Source organism: Sardina pilchardus, chromosome 16 (assembly GCF_963854185.1).
Source record: "Sardina pilchardus chromosome 16, fSarPil1.1, whole genome shotgun sequence".
NCBI classification, from domain to species: Eukaryota; Metazoa; Chordata; class Actinopteri; order Clupeiformes; family Clupeidae; genus Sardina; species Sardina pilchardus.
Genome location: NC_085009.1, coordinates 14,625,852 through 14,642,220, shown reverse-complemented (window position 1 = coordinate 14,642,220; position 16,369 = coordinate 14,625,852). Strand labels below are relative to the sequence as shown.

General features: G+C 43.0%; 2 protein-coding genes across 4 annotated transcripts; one reads left to right on the top strand and one right to left on the bottom strand.

Moving 5' to 3' along the window:
* The first annotated feature begins 465 nt into the window (after nucleotides 1-465).
* Nucleotides 466-5,722, top strand: LOC134059441 (eukaryotic translation initiation factor 5A-1). Its single transcript, XM_062515839.1, has 6 exons — nucleotides 466-856; nucleotides 2,412-2,586; nucleotides 2,848-2,952; nucleotides 3,226-3,357; nucleotides 4,242-4,314; nucleotides 5,152-5,722. Exons 2-5 carry the CDS (start codon nucleotides 2,419-2,421, stop codon nucleotides 4,302-4,304), a joined length of 468 nt encoding a protein of 155 aa, XP_062371823.1. The 5' UTR covers nucleotides 466-856; nucleotides 2,412-2,418; the 3' UTR covers nucleotides 4,305-4,314; nucleotides 5,152-5,722.
* A 663-nt stretch (nucleotides 5,723-6,385) lies between these two features.
* LOC134059440 (G protein pathway suppressor 2-like) lies at nucleotides 6,386-15,644 on the bottom strand. 3 transcript variants are annotated; one of them, XM_062515836.1, is made up of 12 exons: nucleotides 15,434-15,641; nucleotides 15,132-15,249; nucleotides 14,847-14,956; nucleotides 14,348-14,460; nucleotides 13,884-13,988; nucleotides 13,631-13,707; nucleotides 13,450-13,529; nucleotides 12,657-12,831; nucleotides 11,763-11,849; nucleotides 11,513-11,589; nucleotides 8,452-8,547; nucleotides 6,386-7,633 (listed from the first exon to the last, which is right to left on the bottom strand). In XM_062515836.1, the coding sequence occupies exons 2-12, from the start codon at nucleotides 15,223-15,225 to the stop codon at nucleotides 7,541-7,543; spliced, it is 1,107 nt and encodes a 368-aa protein (XP_062371820.1). In that variant the 5' UTR covers nucleotides 15,226-15,249; nucleotides 15,434-15,641; the 3' UTR covers nucleotides 6,386-7,540. The 3 variants fall into 3 exon arrangements, with proteins under 3 accessions (XP_062371820.1, XP_062371821.1, XP_062371822.1); XM_062515837.1 differs by lacking the exon at nucleotides 8,452-8,547 and having other exon boundaries at nucleotides 15,434-15,644; XM_062515838.1 differs by lacking the exon at nucleotides 13,884-13,988 and having other exon boundaries at nucleotides 15,434-15,639.
* Nucleotides 15,645-16,369: the final 725 nt, after the last annotated feature.

The window sequence follows — 16,369 nt, the reverse complement described above, 5'->3', positions numbered from 1 at the left end:
ATATATATAAATCTATTTAAAAACGGTTTGATAAAAAGGCAACATGCCGCAGGACAATTCTTTCTTTCCATTCAATCTCACAGTTAAAATTCCGACCTACTATCCTTGCGTAATTTACGCGGAGATTTTGAGAATTCGGCTCAACCACGTGCGTAAAAAGACGGGAGTATGCCTGATTGACTGAGTGGGTCCTCAGTCGAGCAATCATGTAGACCTATGGCTTGAAATGAGATTGGTCTGAAAAACCTAAACCAAATAGCCCCTCTACATTCGTATCAGTCTTACGCCTCGACCAGCAATCGCTTTCAAACATAGCACAATTGTTATGAAATCATTCTGTCTGACATGAGGCACTGAAGCTTGGCGCGCTCCCGACTGTCGGAGCTGCGCCCTACGCGCGCCAGCAGTCTCCATTGAATAGTTGAGAGTGAATGCGCTTGCGCAGTGAGGAGAAAACGGTCGAGGCTCATGTCATGGGCATTTGGATGACTGGGTGCGGGTGTGAGTGAGTGAGTGAGTAAGTAAAGTGAGAGAGCGTGAGCGAGATTGTTGCGAGTTTAGGCTTTGCACTTTAGGCTGTAGTGGCTGTCCCTGCGCGTGTATCCTCGTCAGTGGCTCGAAGGTGCATTCAAAGGGGGGGAACGACGGGGTAAATGTACCGAGTGGAATGAAAGAAGCGTAGAGCGAGCTGAATTTAGAGAACGGCCACGACAGAGGCACCGCGGCAGCAGACAGCAGACAGACACCAAGTGGACTGAGGGAGAGAGACGCACACATAAAGAAGAAATCGGAGGGGCCAGTTGACAGTTGTCAGGTAGCCCTTTTAGAGTCTACAGAAGGAAAGATCGTGGACAGGGTAAGTGACTCATGAGACCTCTGAAATACCGGGCGTGATCACGCGTAAGGATAGCCCCCTCTGCCCCATGCTTGCACTAATCTGTCATTTTATGCTGTCACCCTGAACGCACAATTGCAAAACTTAGTCTGTCTAAATAAAACATTTAAGAAGGATGCAAATTTGGGTTCTAGTCTGACCATGCCATAGCCTCTGACTTCTTTTTTCGGCGTGGTCAGGGAACTAGATTCTCAGGCCATTTATTTACGATTATCTTATATCGTATCTTATCAGAAAGTCCTTTATAAAAAAAGGCAGTTTACGTTGTAAGAAGATCCACCATGATTTATTTAAAAATAAATGAACTTAAGATGTAACTCAAGGCACCAGAGTCTAGGCACGCAGTGGGCTGCCTTGCGCACCGGAGTAGCACACTAAGGGCGACACCGTGAACGACTTCACCTCTGAATTGTCAAATTAATAGACACCGTTGACTACATTTCTAAACTTAATTAACGCCATCTGACGTTTACGCGCCATGCTTTCACATTGACAAAACTACATCTGTCGCACCTGCATAGTAATGGTAGCTCCCATGTCAGTGGGCCTCGGAGCTTGTGGAGTGCGCATGTTATCAGTGCTGCCGTCACAGGCGGCCTGTATGCACGCAGCAGGCCGTATGTGCTAACCGGGGGCTTGGTGTGGCCGAGCGGACCTGTGCAGAAATGAAACGTTGTGGCCGCCTATTAAACAACAGTCATGAGCTGATAACTGTAAACCGCGATAATTCGCAACTGTGCTCTAACGGCTGGTGTTCGTGTTTATTTGCACGCCTGTTCCAATGGCGGCGTGTGTTTGCGTGTCAAGTACGGCGGATTAGCCGCTCTTGGTGTGAATCGGCGTCTGTCGCTCTTGATGTGATTTTTACTAGTTATCAGAACGCATACTCTTGATCTCTGGCTTTTGCTGTTCTTCATTTGCTATGATCGTTTGTTCTGTGAAATACGTGCAAGACTTGTTTTATTTCTTAAGTCATTGGGCGATCAGTTTATTTGTTCCGATCTATTTTAAACTCAAGTCATGGTTCCCCATGCCTGTGTGGAGCCAGCAGCATGACTCGACGTTTGGCCACTATACACGTTTACGGACCTTTAAACCCATGGAGACCAAATGTTATTATTTCGAATACCATTGATATCTGTAGGCTATTCTGTATCGTTGTTGCTTCATCCCAAGTTCCGTTGTAAGGTGTATTACATATATTTGACGTTGGCAACGTGTCTAGTCCCGGTAACGGGGGCCATATATCTGTTGCCTTATTTAGCACTAGTCAGTGAACGTCAGGAGAGCAGTAGACTGCTTAGAATGAATGAAGTCCCATGGAGCTGTCTCTGTAAAGAATAATGTAAAACAGCACATAACATCACCTAGGCTACTGCTTGATCGATACAGAATGTCCTTAGCATTACCACTGAAATAATTAAAGTTCCAGTGACACGTTTGCTTGTATTTACTGCCTATGCTGCTTGTAAGAGATTTGATAACACTTTGCCCCTTCTCGTCCCCCATGTTACAGAATCAACATGGCAGATGCTGATTTGGATTTTACAACAGGCGATGCCGGGGCCTCTGCCACCTTCCCCATGCAATGTTCGGCCCTGCGCAAAAATGGCTTTGTGGTGCTGAAGGGGCGACCCTGCAAAATCGTGGAGATGTCCACCTCCAAGACAGGCAAACACGGCCACGCCAAGGTACTCCCCACCACAGTGTGATTGCGTAACGGTTGTTTATTTGGTGTCGGTGCGGCTGGATAAGAATGGCAGAAGTGCCTGGAACGCACACAGTGAGCCATGCATGTGAATGGGTCTCGCGGAACCACATTCATGTCAAATACAATGCAACACAAAGGGTGGAAACAATGAGAAGAAAGGCTGATATGGGCAGAAACATCCACTGGGCCTGACCTCCTGGCGTGAGTGGGTCACGTGATTGTTGTTGATTCATGTGCACAGGTCCACATGGTGGGTATCGACATCTTCAGTGGGAAGAAGTATGAAGATATCTGTCCCTCCACACACAACATGGACGTCCCAAACATCAAGCGAATGGACTACCAGGTTTGCAGCATCACAGTGATACCATTTTACACTTCAGAGACCACTAGATTCTTCATGGCCAGTATCCCCTGATCAGCACATTTCTATGTCTTCCAAGTGCATGTATATTTAATTTCTGAAAAAAATTGTAACTGAAATAGTTTGAAATGAGGTCCTTAATCCTTTCTATCAAACAAGAGAAACAAAACGGAGAGAAACTGAGATAGATCACTCACTTGGGTACCTGTTTTCTCCTCTCCCCCGTCTCTTGTGCCTCTTGAATGCCCGTGCCAGTTGATTGGCATCCAGGATGGGTACCTGTCTCTGCTCCAGGACAGCGGAGATGTGCGGGAAGACCTGAAGATGCCCGAGGGAGACCTGGGAAAGGAGATTGATAACAAGTTTGATGCTGGAGAGGAGATCCTGGTTAGTCTTTATAAATGCATGTATTTTTTTGTTTTGTTTTGTGGTATTAAGATAGATAGATAGAGTCTTTATTGTCTTATAAAGGATATTCTTCTTCACACGTCATTTCATCCATAAAAGATGGCAGCATTTGATGTAACATACATCTCATACATATAACATATAACATATCACACATCACATATAACATATAACATATAATATGACACCCACCATACCATACACACCCTATACCATACCATACCCAATCCCTCTAGTTCCCCTCCCTCATCAACACAGTGCAATCAAAAGTGGACAGTGCAGACAACATAACCACAAAAGAATTAAGTTGCTATCAATTCAGACTAAAACATGTGCACATTTCTTAACATCTTACAACAGTTAAACACAATATAGGAATTGTCCTTGTCAACAATAAACATTTAGTGCTAGGGGGTACCTATTTAATCAGAAAACAACAAAAAGGATTATACACCTACCCACAACATATACACAACACTGTCTTTAAAGCTGTTTACTATATACTTATATAGTAAACTGTATACTTCTGTATACTTCTGGAGAGCCTTGACATTGCTAAATATACTATAGATTGTGTTGTGAACACAACCCAGAAAACTTAAACAAACAGAAACTAATGAACAAAGCTTGCCATATTCCTAATATAGCCTATAGTTTGAGCTAGAGTGACCTATATGGTTGTAATAGCAAGTTGCAACAAATCTTCTTTGAAAGATTTTATTTTTTAAATGCCACTGAATGTTTGTGTTTACCCACTTGATGTCAAAAAAGGTTTGAAGTAGCATGTTTTAGAGAATCCACTGAATCCAAGTAACCTTCTGGAAGTGCAGAGATGTGAAGATGCGTGTTTGTGTGTCTTTTAGATCACAGTCCTGTCTGCCATGAATGAGGAGTGTGCAGTGGCCATCAAAGCCATGGCCAAATAAAAAGCTGCAGGTAATGGCAAACACTTTGTGCATTAGACACCAGTATGAATGCCAGTATCTGTGTAATAGTTTTAGTCTGTGAAATCTGTGTGTGTGTGTGTGTGTGTGCGTGTGTGCACCATGTGCATGTGTGTGTGTGTGTGTGTGTGTGTGTGTGTGTGTGTGCGTACCATGTGCATGTGTGTGTGTGTGTGTGTGTGTGTGTGTGTGTGTGTGTGTGTGTGTGTGTGTGTGTGTGTGTGTGTGTGTGTGTGTGCGCATGTGTGTGTGTGTGTGTGTGTGCATGTGTGTGTGTGTGTGTGTGCGTGTGTGTGTGTGTCTGTGTGTGGAGTTGGCCATGGGATCGGTGAGTATTAGAGAAGCTGTTGTAAGTTGCTATTGTTTCTGTATGTGTGTAATACTTTTGAAATTTTCTTTTTAATGTTATGCATGCTTGCTGCAAGGGAAATCAGAATGCAACACATAACAATTAAATTGTGTAGTTTATATGTATTTTTTTATAAACTTTGCTGTGACTTTTTTTGTATCCATTCTGTGAAAAGCAGCTGATATCTGATGTTAATGGCGTTTACTGACAATTCGTGTTCAGTATGAACCAGTAGCATTGGAATAGCATGAGGTAGCATGCGCTACTCCAGGTATTGCCAGGGATCACTGCTAACTAGTCATGTAAGTCACTTATCTTCTATATTCCGGCTCATCTTCTATCATCTGTTTTCTTCTCTTTCTGTTTCATGCTTTCTATCCCTTGGCCCCCTCCATTTTTCTTTTCTAATCCTTTTTTCATTCTGCAACCCACCCCTCCATCGGCCTCCTCCTCCTCCACGTGTTCTGTCCGACGCCTCAGGGCCTTGACGAGATGCACTGGACCTGGAAAAAACAGAGAGAATAAGACCTCAGCAATGCTCTTCTCCCACTTTTTACTTCTTTCTTTCTTTCTTTCTTTCAATTACTTCTTTCTTTCTCTCTTTCTTTCTTGCCTCCTTCCTCTTTTTCTTTTCTTCTTAACAGCCTCTTTCCCTCTCACGTTCTATGATAGCCCTTTGTTTGAAAAAAAAAAAAAAAATGGTTTGGTAATTGGCAACTGCTAAATAATATATGAAAAAAAATATTCACAAGATAGTTAGAATCCAGTCCCACACTGAATGTTAGAAAATGACAAAACACACACATGTACATCTTCATGGAGAACGAAGAGACTGTGTGTGGCGGGGGGTGGGGGTGGGAATGTTTCTCTGTTGTACAGTCCAACCTCCCGTGTGTAGATGCTATCTTGGCAAACACGGGAGAAGACATGGGGTAGGTTGGCGGGGTAGACGACATGGGTAACCACGGAATGTTTTTTTTTTTCCTTTTTTTTTGAAAAGGCAACAAAGAATCACAAGTATGTATTCTATAAACACTTCACTCTGTTCTGATTGTTTTTGTCTGGTTTGATAATTTCTTGTTCCTCCTGGAGATGTACATACCACGACTGTTTGACACCGCCACCATGAACACAAGCCTTCTTAGGGTTGTTTTGTCTGATATTTGTCTGTTAAGGTATACACAAACGCAACTGTTCACATGACAGGGATGAGGGTAGAACAGGTCGAGAAGTCTTTTAACTTGCGTGGGAATACCATGTACTGCAAGACAGCGTCTCACCTTTTTGACCGGGCACAAAGTCCTCAGGTGCAGTGCAGTTATCTTCTGCTGTCCTTGATACACCGGAGACCCTTAGACAGGCGCTGCCAACCTGACACAGCAGGCTCACACCACAGCTCACGCCAAGATAGCATAGCACCATGTGCCACTGACTTAAGCGACATGCCACGGTCCTTCTGTTTTAGCTGAAGCCAAAAGAGAACATACAGAGAACATACAGATGTTACATTATGAATATAAACACGTGAAATACAATTGGTATTTAAATTGGTACATGTGCTAGGTACAGTATATGTACTACATTTCATATTCCCCCATATCGTCAGGCATTATTTAGTTCATTTACTACGTTCAGAGTCTGTCTAAGGTAAACTAACACACCACATGGCACAGAAGAGCTGTTGGTGTCGAGGGGAGAAAAAAAAGAACAGATGTTTGATTTCAAAAATTTACTTTATTTGTTGTAGTGTAAAAAGGTCACAGCGTGTTTGACATTGGGAACTACAACATATTTTTGGTTTTAACATCTTGAGATATTTTTCTGTTCTGCTGTTGTAACAACTGAAATAAAAATAAAATGTTGAACAAGACTTAATGCTTCAGCAAAAACACAGCACACAGAGACAAGCGATTGTGTCACTCACACAGAGCAACATCACAGTCAAGCTGGCGAGGGCTCAATAATGGATGGTCAGGGATCTCCTCCTGTTAATAGCTACAAGCGATAAAGCATTGAACAGGTCCCAGAACAGTACTTCCCATTTCTCCAGGGTTCACAAGGCAGTGCATGCATGGCTGGTAGATCGGCACATTCTGAGTTAAAACTACTACAATTCTCCTTTACTTGGGGCTTAAAGATCTCAGGCACTGTGCCTGAATCCAGAGGTGGGCCAGGCTGTCTATTCACTGCATGCCTCAACCGCGTACTGATGCAGCTGTGCCACCAGAGATGAAACCAGAGACACAAACAGTTGCAGGCCACGTTTCCCAGATTTTTAAAGGAGCTCTTAAGTGCTAAGAACTTCTTGGGAGCACTCTAAGAACGTTCTAAGATTGGTCCTAAGAAGTTCTTAGCACGTAAGAGCTTCTTGACGAATCTGGGAAACGCGGCCCTGGACTAGACATTTGCAGCAGGCGATACTACTAAGAGGTAGTAGGAACTGCTCACATTCACCATCAGACTGGGGGATAGGACTGAAGCTATCGGTCTCTCTACAACATTTAAAAACTAAAACATGGCAAACTCACCTCTGACAAGGACCATCACGGGGGTGAAAAGGAACTAAAAGCAACTAAGGAATGTGAAGCTGATATGAACACCAATTACAGTCAAAATTCACATGAGGTCTTCGGTTTTCATCTTTATTCTTTACATTTCAGAGCACAAAAGAACGTGTCACTTATTTACTAAAATAGATGCAGACATTGCTGTACATTTTTGTCATTCGGTGGTCATCACAACCGCCCCATGGTATGAGAATTTGTCCAGTTCAACAGTAACCATGGCAATGGGAGAGTGTCTTTTGAGTTAGATCATGACAATGTATCCTCAACAGGAAAAAGACTGTTTGGTCGGAAGAGGGGCCTGGTCACTTGCTGTGGTGATAGAATCTCTGGCCAGGCTGGGTGTGGGAGAACAGAGCATGGCGGGGGGCCGGCTGGGCCGAGGCTGGAAAGGAAGCCTGATGAGACAATAAAAGACTGCCATTATTACACGTCCAAACAGAACATTATTACACATACAAATAGAACATTATGACACATATAACACTGCGTACATCACAGAGACGGAACTCAACGTTCACAGTGATAACATAATAGGGATGCGCGATCATGTTGGTATGACACTGGTAGCGGAAGATGTCTTAAGAGGTGCATATATGAATATTTCTGCCAATATGCCTGGATAATAAATTGGCATGAATAAAATCGGTGTTACTTATCAAGGTTTCAGGGGAAGCATCTTACAAAACGGTTCAAATATGAGATTTTCATTTGTAAATATTGATGTAAATGTACGGTATTGTACATCTACACAAAGTTGAGATTTTCTTATTTATAAAGGGGATCATTTCTACATTTCAGGTAGATGTACAGGAAAGACTTGGTCTTCTCTTAAAAAGTAATAAAAAAGATCTATTTCTCAACGAACATTTTCAGGTCACCAAAATGAGCTAAAGAAATATTGAACATCGACACAATCGTGCATCCCTCAAATACAAACAAAAAACACCAATAACAAACCATATGAAAGGATGTAATTGTACAAAACCTTCACAATGTAACCTGGCTGTATAAAACCTCTTACCTCCTTAATGGGTTTGATATTTGCACATTTGCAAATTATAAAAGGCAGGGGGAGGGGGGGGTGTGTGGGTGAAAAGGAAATGGAGAGATTTGGCATTGCACAGGAAAAGAGAGGAAGAAGGAGTAAAGAAGGGTGTGGAGGTAGACAGGACCAGGGAGAGGGTGGGGGGTGGGGTGGGGTATCAGGGATCACCTTGGCACTGGGGATCTGGACAGCCATGGAGGGAGTGGGCAGGAGGCCAGCAGCACTGACATGGAGGGCGTGGGGGGGAATGGATCTCAGGGCGCCCTGCAACAACACACAAGGCCTGGGTCGCGCATCTACAACAGGGGGAGGGGGGGGGGGTACACTAGCCAGAGTGGGAACCATCCAGGTTTGGGAAATGGGCCTGGATTAAGGCCAGTATTAACTAAATTCACTCAGAGATTGAATGGTATTGGGGGAGTGAGCTGGTCAGTGATGGCAGACATGGTGATGGCTTCAAAACCTGTTGAACCCATTCAGCTACAAGTTGAGCAGAGCTGAATTAGAACTTGTTACAAACTGACAGAAGAATATTGCGGATCTCACCATACATACAAGCATATGGAGCCCCCAAACGGACACAGTGAGACATTTTTTTAGCTTCTGTGGAGTTCACCCACAATGTTTTTGCATTCCCTTACAATATTTTTCCATTTCTACACAATAAGTTTACATTCCCTCTCAAAGTTTTGCAATGGATTGCACATATCCACCTGTAAAAATATGATTCTCACAATGTCCCTTTGGGGGGCTCCATACATCTTGTCATGGGGAGAAAAAAATAAATAAATTAAGAAATTAGTAATAAATGATAATAAAACAAACAAACAACAAAAGTATATCACTTTAACTCACTGTATTATTTTTGGTCCATCAGAGATAAAAAAATAAAAGTAAAACAGAAAAAAGCTCAACCATCCTCAGGGTTCCTGTCTGAAGTGTATGGATTACCATACGAGAAGTACATAATCTTGAAAACTCATCAAAACCAATAGACTCAACACCATACCAGGGTTTTTCGTGCATAGAGAATTACGCCTCTGCCTTTTGACAAATTTCTGGTACTTGTTTTCGTAAAAAACATAAATTCCCTGCAACAAGCACTGAACACATTAATTTGACAGTTGTAACTGTAATTGCTGCTCTGTTCCACTACATCGTAATCCGTGCACCAGGGAAAGCCATCTGAAACTGCCAAAGAGGAGGAGTGCCACTGCACTTGATTTTCTTCTTTTAACTAACGAGTCCAGAAGCAACCTGATTTTGGAGCTCTTGAAACATGTGTGAACATGATCCCTTTTACAACCAAGAACACTCAGCTTCTCATGTTACATCCCACAGAGCCCCCAACGGGACACAGTGAGAACTTATTGTTATGGAGTTGCAAATAAGTTACCTCAGTGTTTTTTTGCATTACTGCAAAAGGAGCTCCAGAAATAAATGATTCCCACCATGACCATGCTTCATAAGCATCCCATTGGTGAAGGCTATGTGCTTTTTGGAGACATGTCTCAAAATCACACATTATTTTAAACAATGTGACTGTCATCTACCATTGAGCAGCTCCGAAGCATCACACTGCTCAATGTAGAAGTGAAGAAGATCTTTGCAGTGATCGCCGAGAGATTGACCAAGCTCCTGCTCTAAAACAGCTACATCGATAACAACCTGCCAGAAAGCAGGAGTTCCTGGGTTCTCAGGCTGTACTGAACACAAGTCACTGATCTGGAACCAGATTCAAAAACCGCAGAGAAAGAGAAAAGTGGACTTCTACACTCTGTGGCTGGACAAGGAAAACGCGTGTGTACGCCTTGGACTTCTTTCACATGCCGACAGGTGTCAAGAACATCACTGAGAGCTACTATGAGGAGGATTTGAAGATCTGGCTATTGCGAGATATTTCCTGATCCAGCATCTGCTCAGGACAAGTTCATACCTGACGAAGACCTGAGTGGTCAAAACGTTGTACTTTGCCATTAAACCGGGGAGCATGTAAGACAGTGTGCGGATATTTTTCCTTTGACTACGTTTGTGCCCATATCCAGCACCTGTCGAAATTATATAGATGTGCGTACACTCCTATAACGGATTTGAAGATCTGCCACGCGCTGCAATCCTACACAACCGAGTGGCAGCATTGGGCGGGGGAATAGCAATGGGATGCTTCATCACACCCCTCCTGTTCACAGGCGCGTTGGAGGTCGTCTTGGTGAGGGCGAGGAGTCGAGGACTATGGCCAGACTCAGAGGAGTGTGCAACAGTGTTTTATGGATGATGTCACCAGTCTACTACCAACTGCAGCATGCACAGCAATCCCAGCAAGGTCAGAGGACAATCATGTGGGAGGGTTTTCTCCCCTGATGAATTTGATGGAGTGACCTGTGGAGGATCCCCCAAGCAAGGAAGAGCTTTTCAGTCAGAGCCAAGTGTGACATTCTTCCAAGTCCAGCCAACCTGGCCCGATGGTTTTGGCTCAGAAGATAGCTGTGGCCTGTCTGGAACGGCCTGGACCCCACTCAACCACACGCCTTGGCACAGGACCGTCTCAGGTGGCGGCACGACTTGGTTCTAAGGAAGTTGGCGGACCCGCAGCACAAGCCAAGCCCAACGCCAGCAGAAGCAGCTAGTCCTATTTATAACAGCTGGACAGTCACCCACTCAGAGTGGGACTAGCAAATGAAGCGCGGATCTCAACACACAGCTGAAGTCTCCCATGGTCATCACCACCACTACCTCTCTAAGACCAGACAATGTCCTGAAAGTACTGAAAGTAGCCTATGTCTCATTCAGAGGCACAAGCGGACGGTGCCAGTGGCGGAGCGAATCGGAGCGCGACTGAGGACAAGAGTGCGAGAGAGGAGTCATAGCAGGAGCAAGAGTACAAAGTCTTTACGTAGCGTAGGCCTATTTAACGAGTGCATCAAAGCCGACGTTTACACGATTTTAACACCACTTTTTGTTAATCTTCCCAGATGTTCTTAAAAACATAGGTTGAAAGGCTTAGACCATAATTGACCATCATTTCATCAACACTGTCCAAGATGGTCTGACACCCTCATCGCACAGCTCATCACCAACTCAGTATACTTTTCACCTCGGGGAAAAAACCTGCATACCTTGCTGTGTCATTAAACATTAGACACCATTTATCGATATGATTTGTGTGCACATAATATTTTAAACAAACAGGTTGCCATCATATTTCACCACTTTGGCAAAATGGACTTACCGAGTCAGTAAAGCCAGACTGCTGATTGGCATGTTCCAACTGTTTTTGAAGGGGGATTCCAGCACTGGGTATGAAGCCTATAGACAAAACACAGAAGTGTTGTGAACAATGAGAGTTGTTGTGATGGTGCAATTCAAAAGTATTAACTTGAAGAAACAATCCAGAGTGTACAGATCAATTTCCACAGTATTGTAGACGCCATTCAGTTTAAAATACCAATTTATGATTACGATAATGAGTGGAGGCAGACCTGGTTGAGAAGAGAAGTGACCGGCGTGAACGGCAAAGCCTTGTGGTTGATGAGGCAGATACTGCATGGCCTGGAACGCTGAGGCCCCTAAGAGGCAGGACAGGAGGAGAGGAACAGAACAGGTTAATTTGCTCCTGGTCAGCTGTCTTTATCTACTAATTCTTGAATACTGCAGCATCCTCTGGAGACTGTAATTGCATTGTTGCACTGCTGGTTAGAACTCAGTTTAAGTAAAACTGACAAGAATTTAGTGGATGCTATTGAAGGTGAGACAGACTTTAAAATGGTGGGTTTGGAATTGGAACCTTGGGCAAACTGATATTACCACAGCTACACCAACCAATCCAGCTACACATCAATTTTTTTTTTTTTAAAGGTTATTTTTTGGGCTTTTTATGCCTTTAATGGACAGGACAGTAGAGAGAATGACAGGAAGCGAGTGGGAGAGAGAGTCGGGGTGGGATCCGGAAAGGACCACGGGGCGGGAATCGAACCCGGGTCGCCGGCGTACGGTGCAGGTGCCCCAGCCAGTTGCGCCACTGCCGGGGCTACACATCAATTTAATGGGATTTGAACGCTACTGCTGCATTCCAGAAAACTCGGAAGTCAGGTATTTGCTTGTTGGTATCTCCCAATTTCATTCTAGACAAACTCAGAAGTCAAGAATTCTGACCTCATACTGTGAAAAAGTACAATTGAACAGCACTTGAAGTTGGAGTTTCCACTTCTGAACTCGAGGTAAGTCGACCTACCCCAACTTCAAGGTTGGAAGTGAACTCCAACTAAACCTCCGACATCCAAGTTATCTGGAATGCAGCATACTACCATAACACTACTACACACACACATGCATGAAAGTTAGGACGTCAGGGTTAATCCTGACGAGGGCCTCACCTCGGATCTGGGAGCTGCTGGCAAAGCTGATGGGCACGGAGGAACTGGCGGCGTAGCTGGAGGGGTGCTGGGCAGTGGTCACCACGTACGGCTCGTGCACCGCCTGTCCCGCCGTGAACTGACCGTGCTCACTGGAGCCCGTGCTGAAGCCGGCCTGGCCAGGGAAAGGACGACCCTGAGTGAGAAGAGCAGTCAGTCGACAGATTCAAATGTGTGATGCAGCAGGACAGGAGTCTTTTGCAAGCTGCTCAATCTTGAAATTCCTCTTGGGGAACAATAAAGTATCTATCTATCTATCATCTTGAGAATACTTTATATATATATACATATATATAGGCTTAACACAGTTGTGTGGACAGACAATGCAGAACCGGTGTTCCACCTCATAGAGATCGCTGCATGATTCTTGAAACAGTCAAACTGAATTTTCATCTCAAGTCATTTACTTGAATCAAAACAATACATTAGTAGCATAATTGACATACTAAACTAAACTAAAAAACATACTACATGATTCTTTGAAACAGTTAGACTGAATTTTCATCTTGAGTCAAAACAACACATTAGCATAATTGACATACTAAACTAAACACAAAACATGCTGCACGATTACACATGGAAATTCAGTCCAACTGTTTCAAGAGTCATTTCCTTGAATCAAAACACACACATTAGCATAATTGACACACTAAATTAAACTAAAAACATATTAAAATCTGTAAAAAAAAAAAAAAAGGAATAAATAAAAACATGTTTGATTATTCTATTGTGACTGGATGGTAGGCCGACTCACAGGAATGACAGGAGTCTGGAACAGCTGCTTGCTACGGTCAGCGAGTAGCCCTCCAGACCGACTGTGACCGACAGGACTGCCTGCAACAGCAGAGAGAGAGAGATACAGATGATGAATACACAGACGCGTGCAGTGGAAAAGGGACGATTAAAAACGAAAAAGAGTTGTACTTGTAGTTCACCTTGCATGCTGAGCAGGTGCTGCCCGTGCATGGGTATGCTGGACTGGTAGCTGGCGGAGGTCAATGTTGTGATGTCACTACAGAAGAAAGTGAAAGCTGTGTTAACAAACCGATCTAACTCGACTCGCTTAAGAGTTCTCCTATTATAAAACACTGCTAGCGATCTTAAAATTGATTAGTGGCAAAAACAGTGTCGCTTGAAATTTTGAGAACCATACTGATATGGTCATTATTTTTATGTAAAAAAAAATACCATGACATTTGAGAATTTCCCTCAAGAAACTCATTCGTGTAACATCGTGTCATCAGTCGTGAAGTTGAACCTGGGCTGACAATGGGTCCAGACCTAAAACTGACTCTGCATGGAGGAGTGGGCAAAAATGCACACAGCAGGTATGAGACCGATTAGTCTCTAGGCTCTCTATTAGTTGCTATAAAATATGTTTGCTCGAAGAAATGATTATTATTATTATAGCAGATGCCACAGGCCATTGACAGAAATGGTTCACATATTTGGCGCAATCAACCACTTCTGTTAAATACATGGAAAGAAATGATACCATATCTTGTTAAGTTATGTTGATCTTGTTTTTTCTTTTTTTCTTACAAAAATAACAACCATATCTGGAGTTCGCAAACATTAAAGCGACAATTGAACAGGGGGGAAAATGCAGTCAATTTCCCACAGAAGTAAATGTAGCGCACTAGGCATTGTACCTCTGCTCTTTCCTACGCCTCTTCTCCTCTTCATGCAGGACCTTTTTCAGCTGTAGAAAGAGTTGATGCTTTTCCTCCTGAAGCCCCTGCAACTTTTCCCCCATCTTTTGAACCTAATAGAGACACGGAGCCAGTAAAGTTGAGGTGAGGGGGCAACTGGCATTAGTGTCGAAGCTTAGCAATGGCAAAAGGGTACTTTGGGGTTAACTGTAACCATTTTCTGAGGCTGTTCATCAGGTCCCTTTCCACGGATATATAAAATCAAGCACCAATGCAAATGCTATCAATTGCTTGATTACTACACCTGTGGAAAAGGAATGGAAATGACCATGGACAATTTTACAGTCATCAACTTGACAATATTATGAAGACACACATCAGTTCTGACCATATTCAATCTGTTGATGTATTGTAGAGTCAGATCTCAACCTCCACATAGGCTTGACAAAATATGACATTTCAAATCATATATTATGACCAATGACATAGGCCCACCAACCTGTTCTTTTGTTTCCTCCAATGACATTCGCTCTTCCATCTCTTTAGTTCTCTTCCTTTCTTCCTCCTCCTTCATCTTCTGTTCCATCATCTTGTCCACCTCTTCCTCCTCTAAAAATTGTCATATTATTTTGTTAGGGGGTGATGTACCTAGTTACCTCTAAGTCCTGTAGTGGAGTTCAACCCACCACCATCGGCTGCCCAAATATAAAACTAATTATTTATTAAAAAAAAAAAAAAAGAAAGAATATGGTAGTACACTGCCAAAGATCACTTAACGTCATACCTTGTCTCTTTCGTTCCCTTTCCCGCATAATGTGTTTGTGGAGCGCTCTAGCCATCGCATTGGACAGCTTTGGTCTCTCCAATAGAGCGGGCATCGTGACAGGGAGTGGGGGTGCCAGCTAAGAAAAAATGCAGATTATTTGTTATTAGTCTATAATTATTATTTGAAGCATCTACCTAAGGCATACGTGATGTACTTGGCTAAGATTTAAAATCACTGCTATTAGCGTCCTAACATTAGCTAACTGTCTAGCAGGCTTAGTTAGCTAGACAGTGCATAGAGTTGAAAAACCGTTAACCTACTTTTGTATTCTTCGTGTCTTTCCAAACGAGAATACGATTGTGTGTTGAGTGTTGGTGTTATGTATCTCTTCGTTGAGTTTCGCAACGCTAAGGTTTTAAGTTATCTTGAGGTAGCCAATACATTAGCTTCAGTGATTGTTTGTAAAACTACATACGCTTCCGAGGTCACAGTTCATCTAGGTCGTTTTGAGTCGGGTTTCCTGTAATTCAAGGCTTCATGGGAAATGTAGTTCGTCTCGTCTCCCGTCTAGCCTTTCGCTTCCAGTCCATCTTGCTCACAGGCTTTCAGGTTGCGTAGCGCCTACGCTGGCTGATGAGTTGTAGTGGCAGTAGAATATTTATCAGTTCCCATTTGAAGACAAAAATAAGTTGGAGAGACATTACAGTCATAAAGCCTGCTACTATAGCAAGTTCAGATACAGTTCCTTACAAAAAATATACTATAAGAATGGGTTTTTTTATATATCAAATCCAATTAAGACATTGTATTTAAATAATGAAAATAACAGAAAACAGCCCTGAAACAAATCCAACAGGTGAGTATGGAACTTTAAATCAGTTATTTTTTCTCAAATCAATTAATTGATATTAATTAGTAATTTTGACAGCCCTTCTTTAAAGCTATTGTCCATATAGGCTACTGTGTGTCCAAATACTTCTTCAGGAGCTTGTGTCAAGTGTCTGTTGGTTAATACCAGAGTGGTAGAGAGACGTGACACTCATAAGAGACTCCGAGGGGAAATGGCAGCGCTTTTTCATGCCAGTTTCCAGGTTTTGGGAGTTTTTAGGAGTTACTAGCACTGACTGTACATAGACCTATATACTGTAGTCAATGGTTAAACTCTACCGTAGCAACTGCCTCTTTCTATTGCTATGGTTAACGCCATTGGGAATGTAGCGAATGAAATCATTTGAGGTCACATGGATTTCCAATCC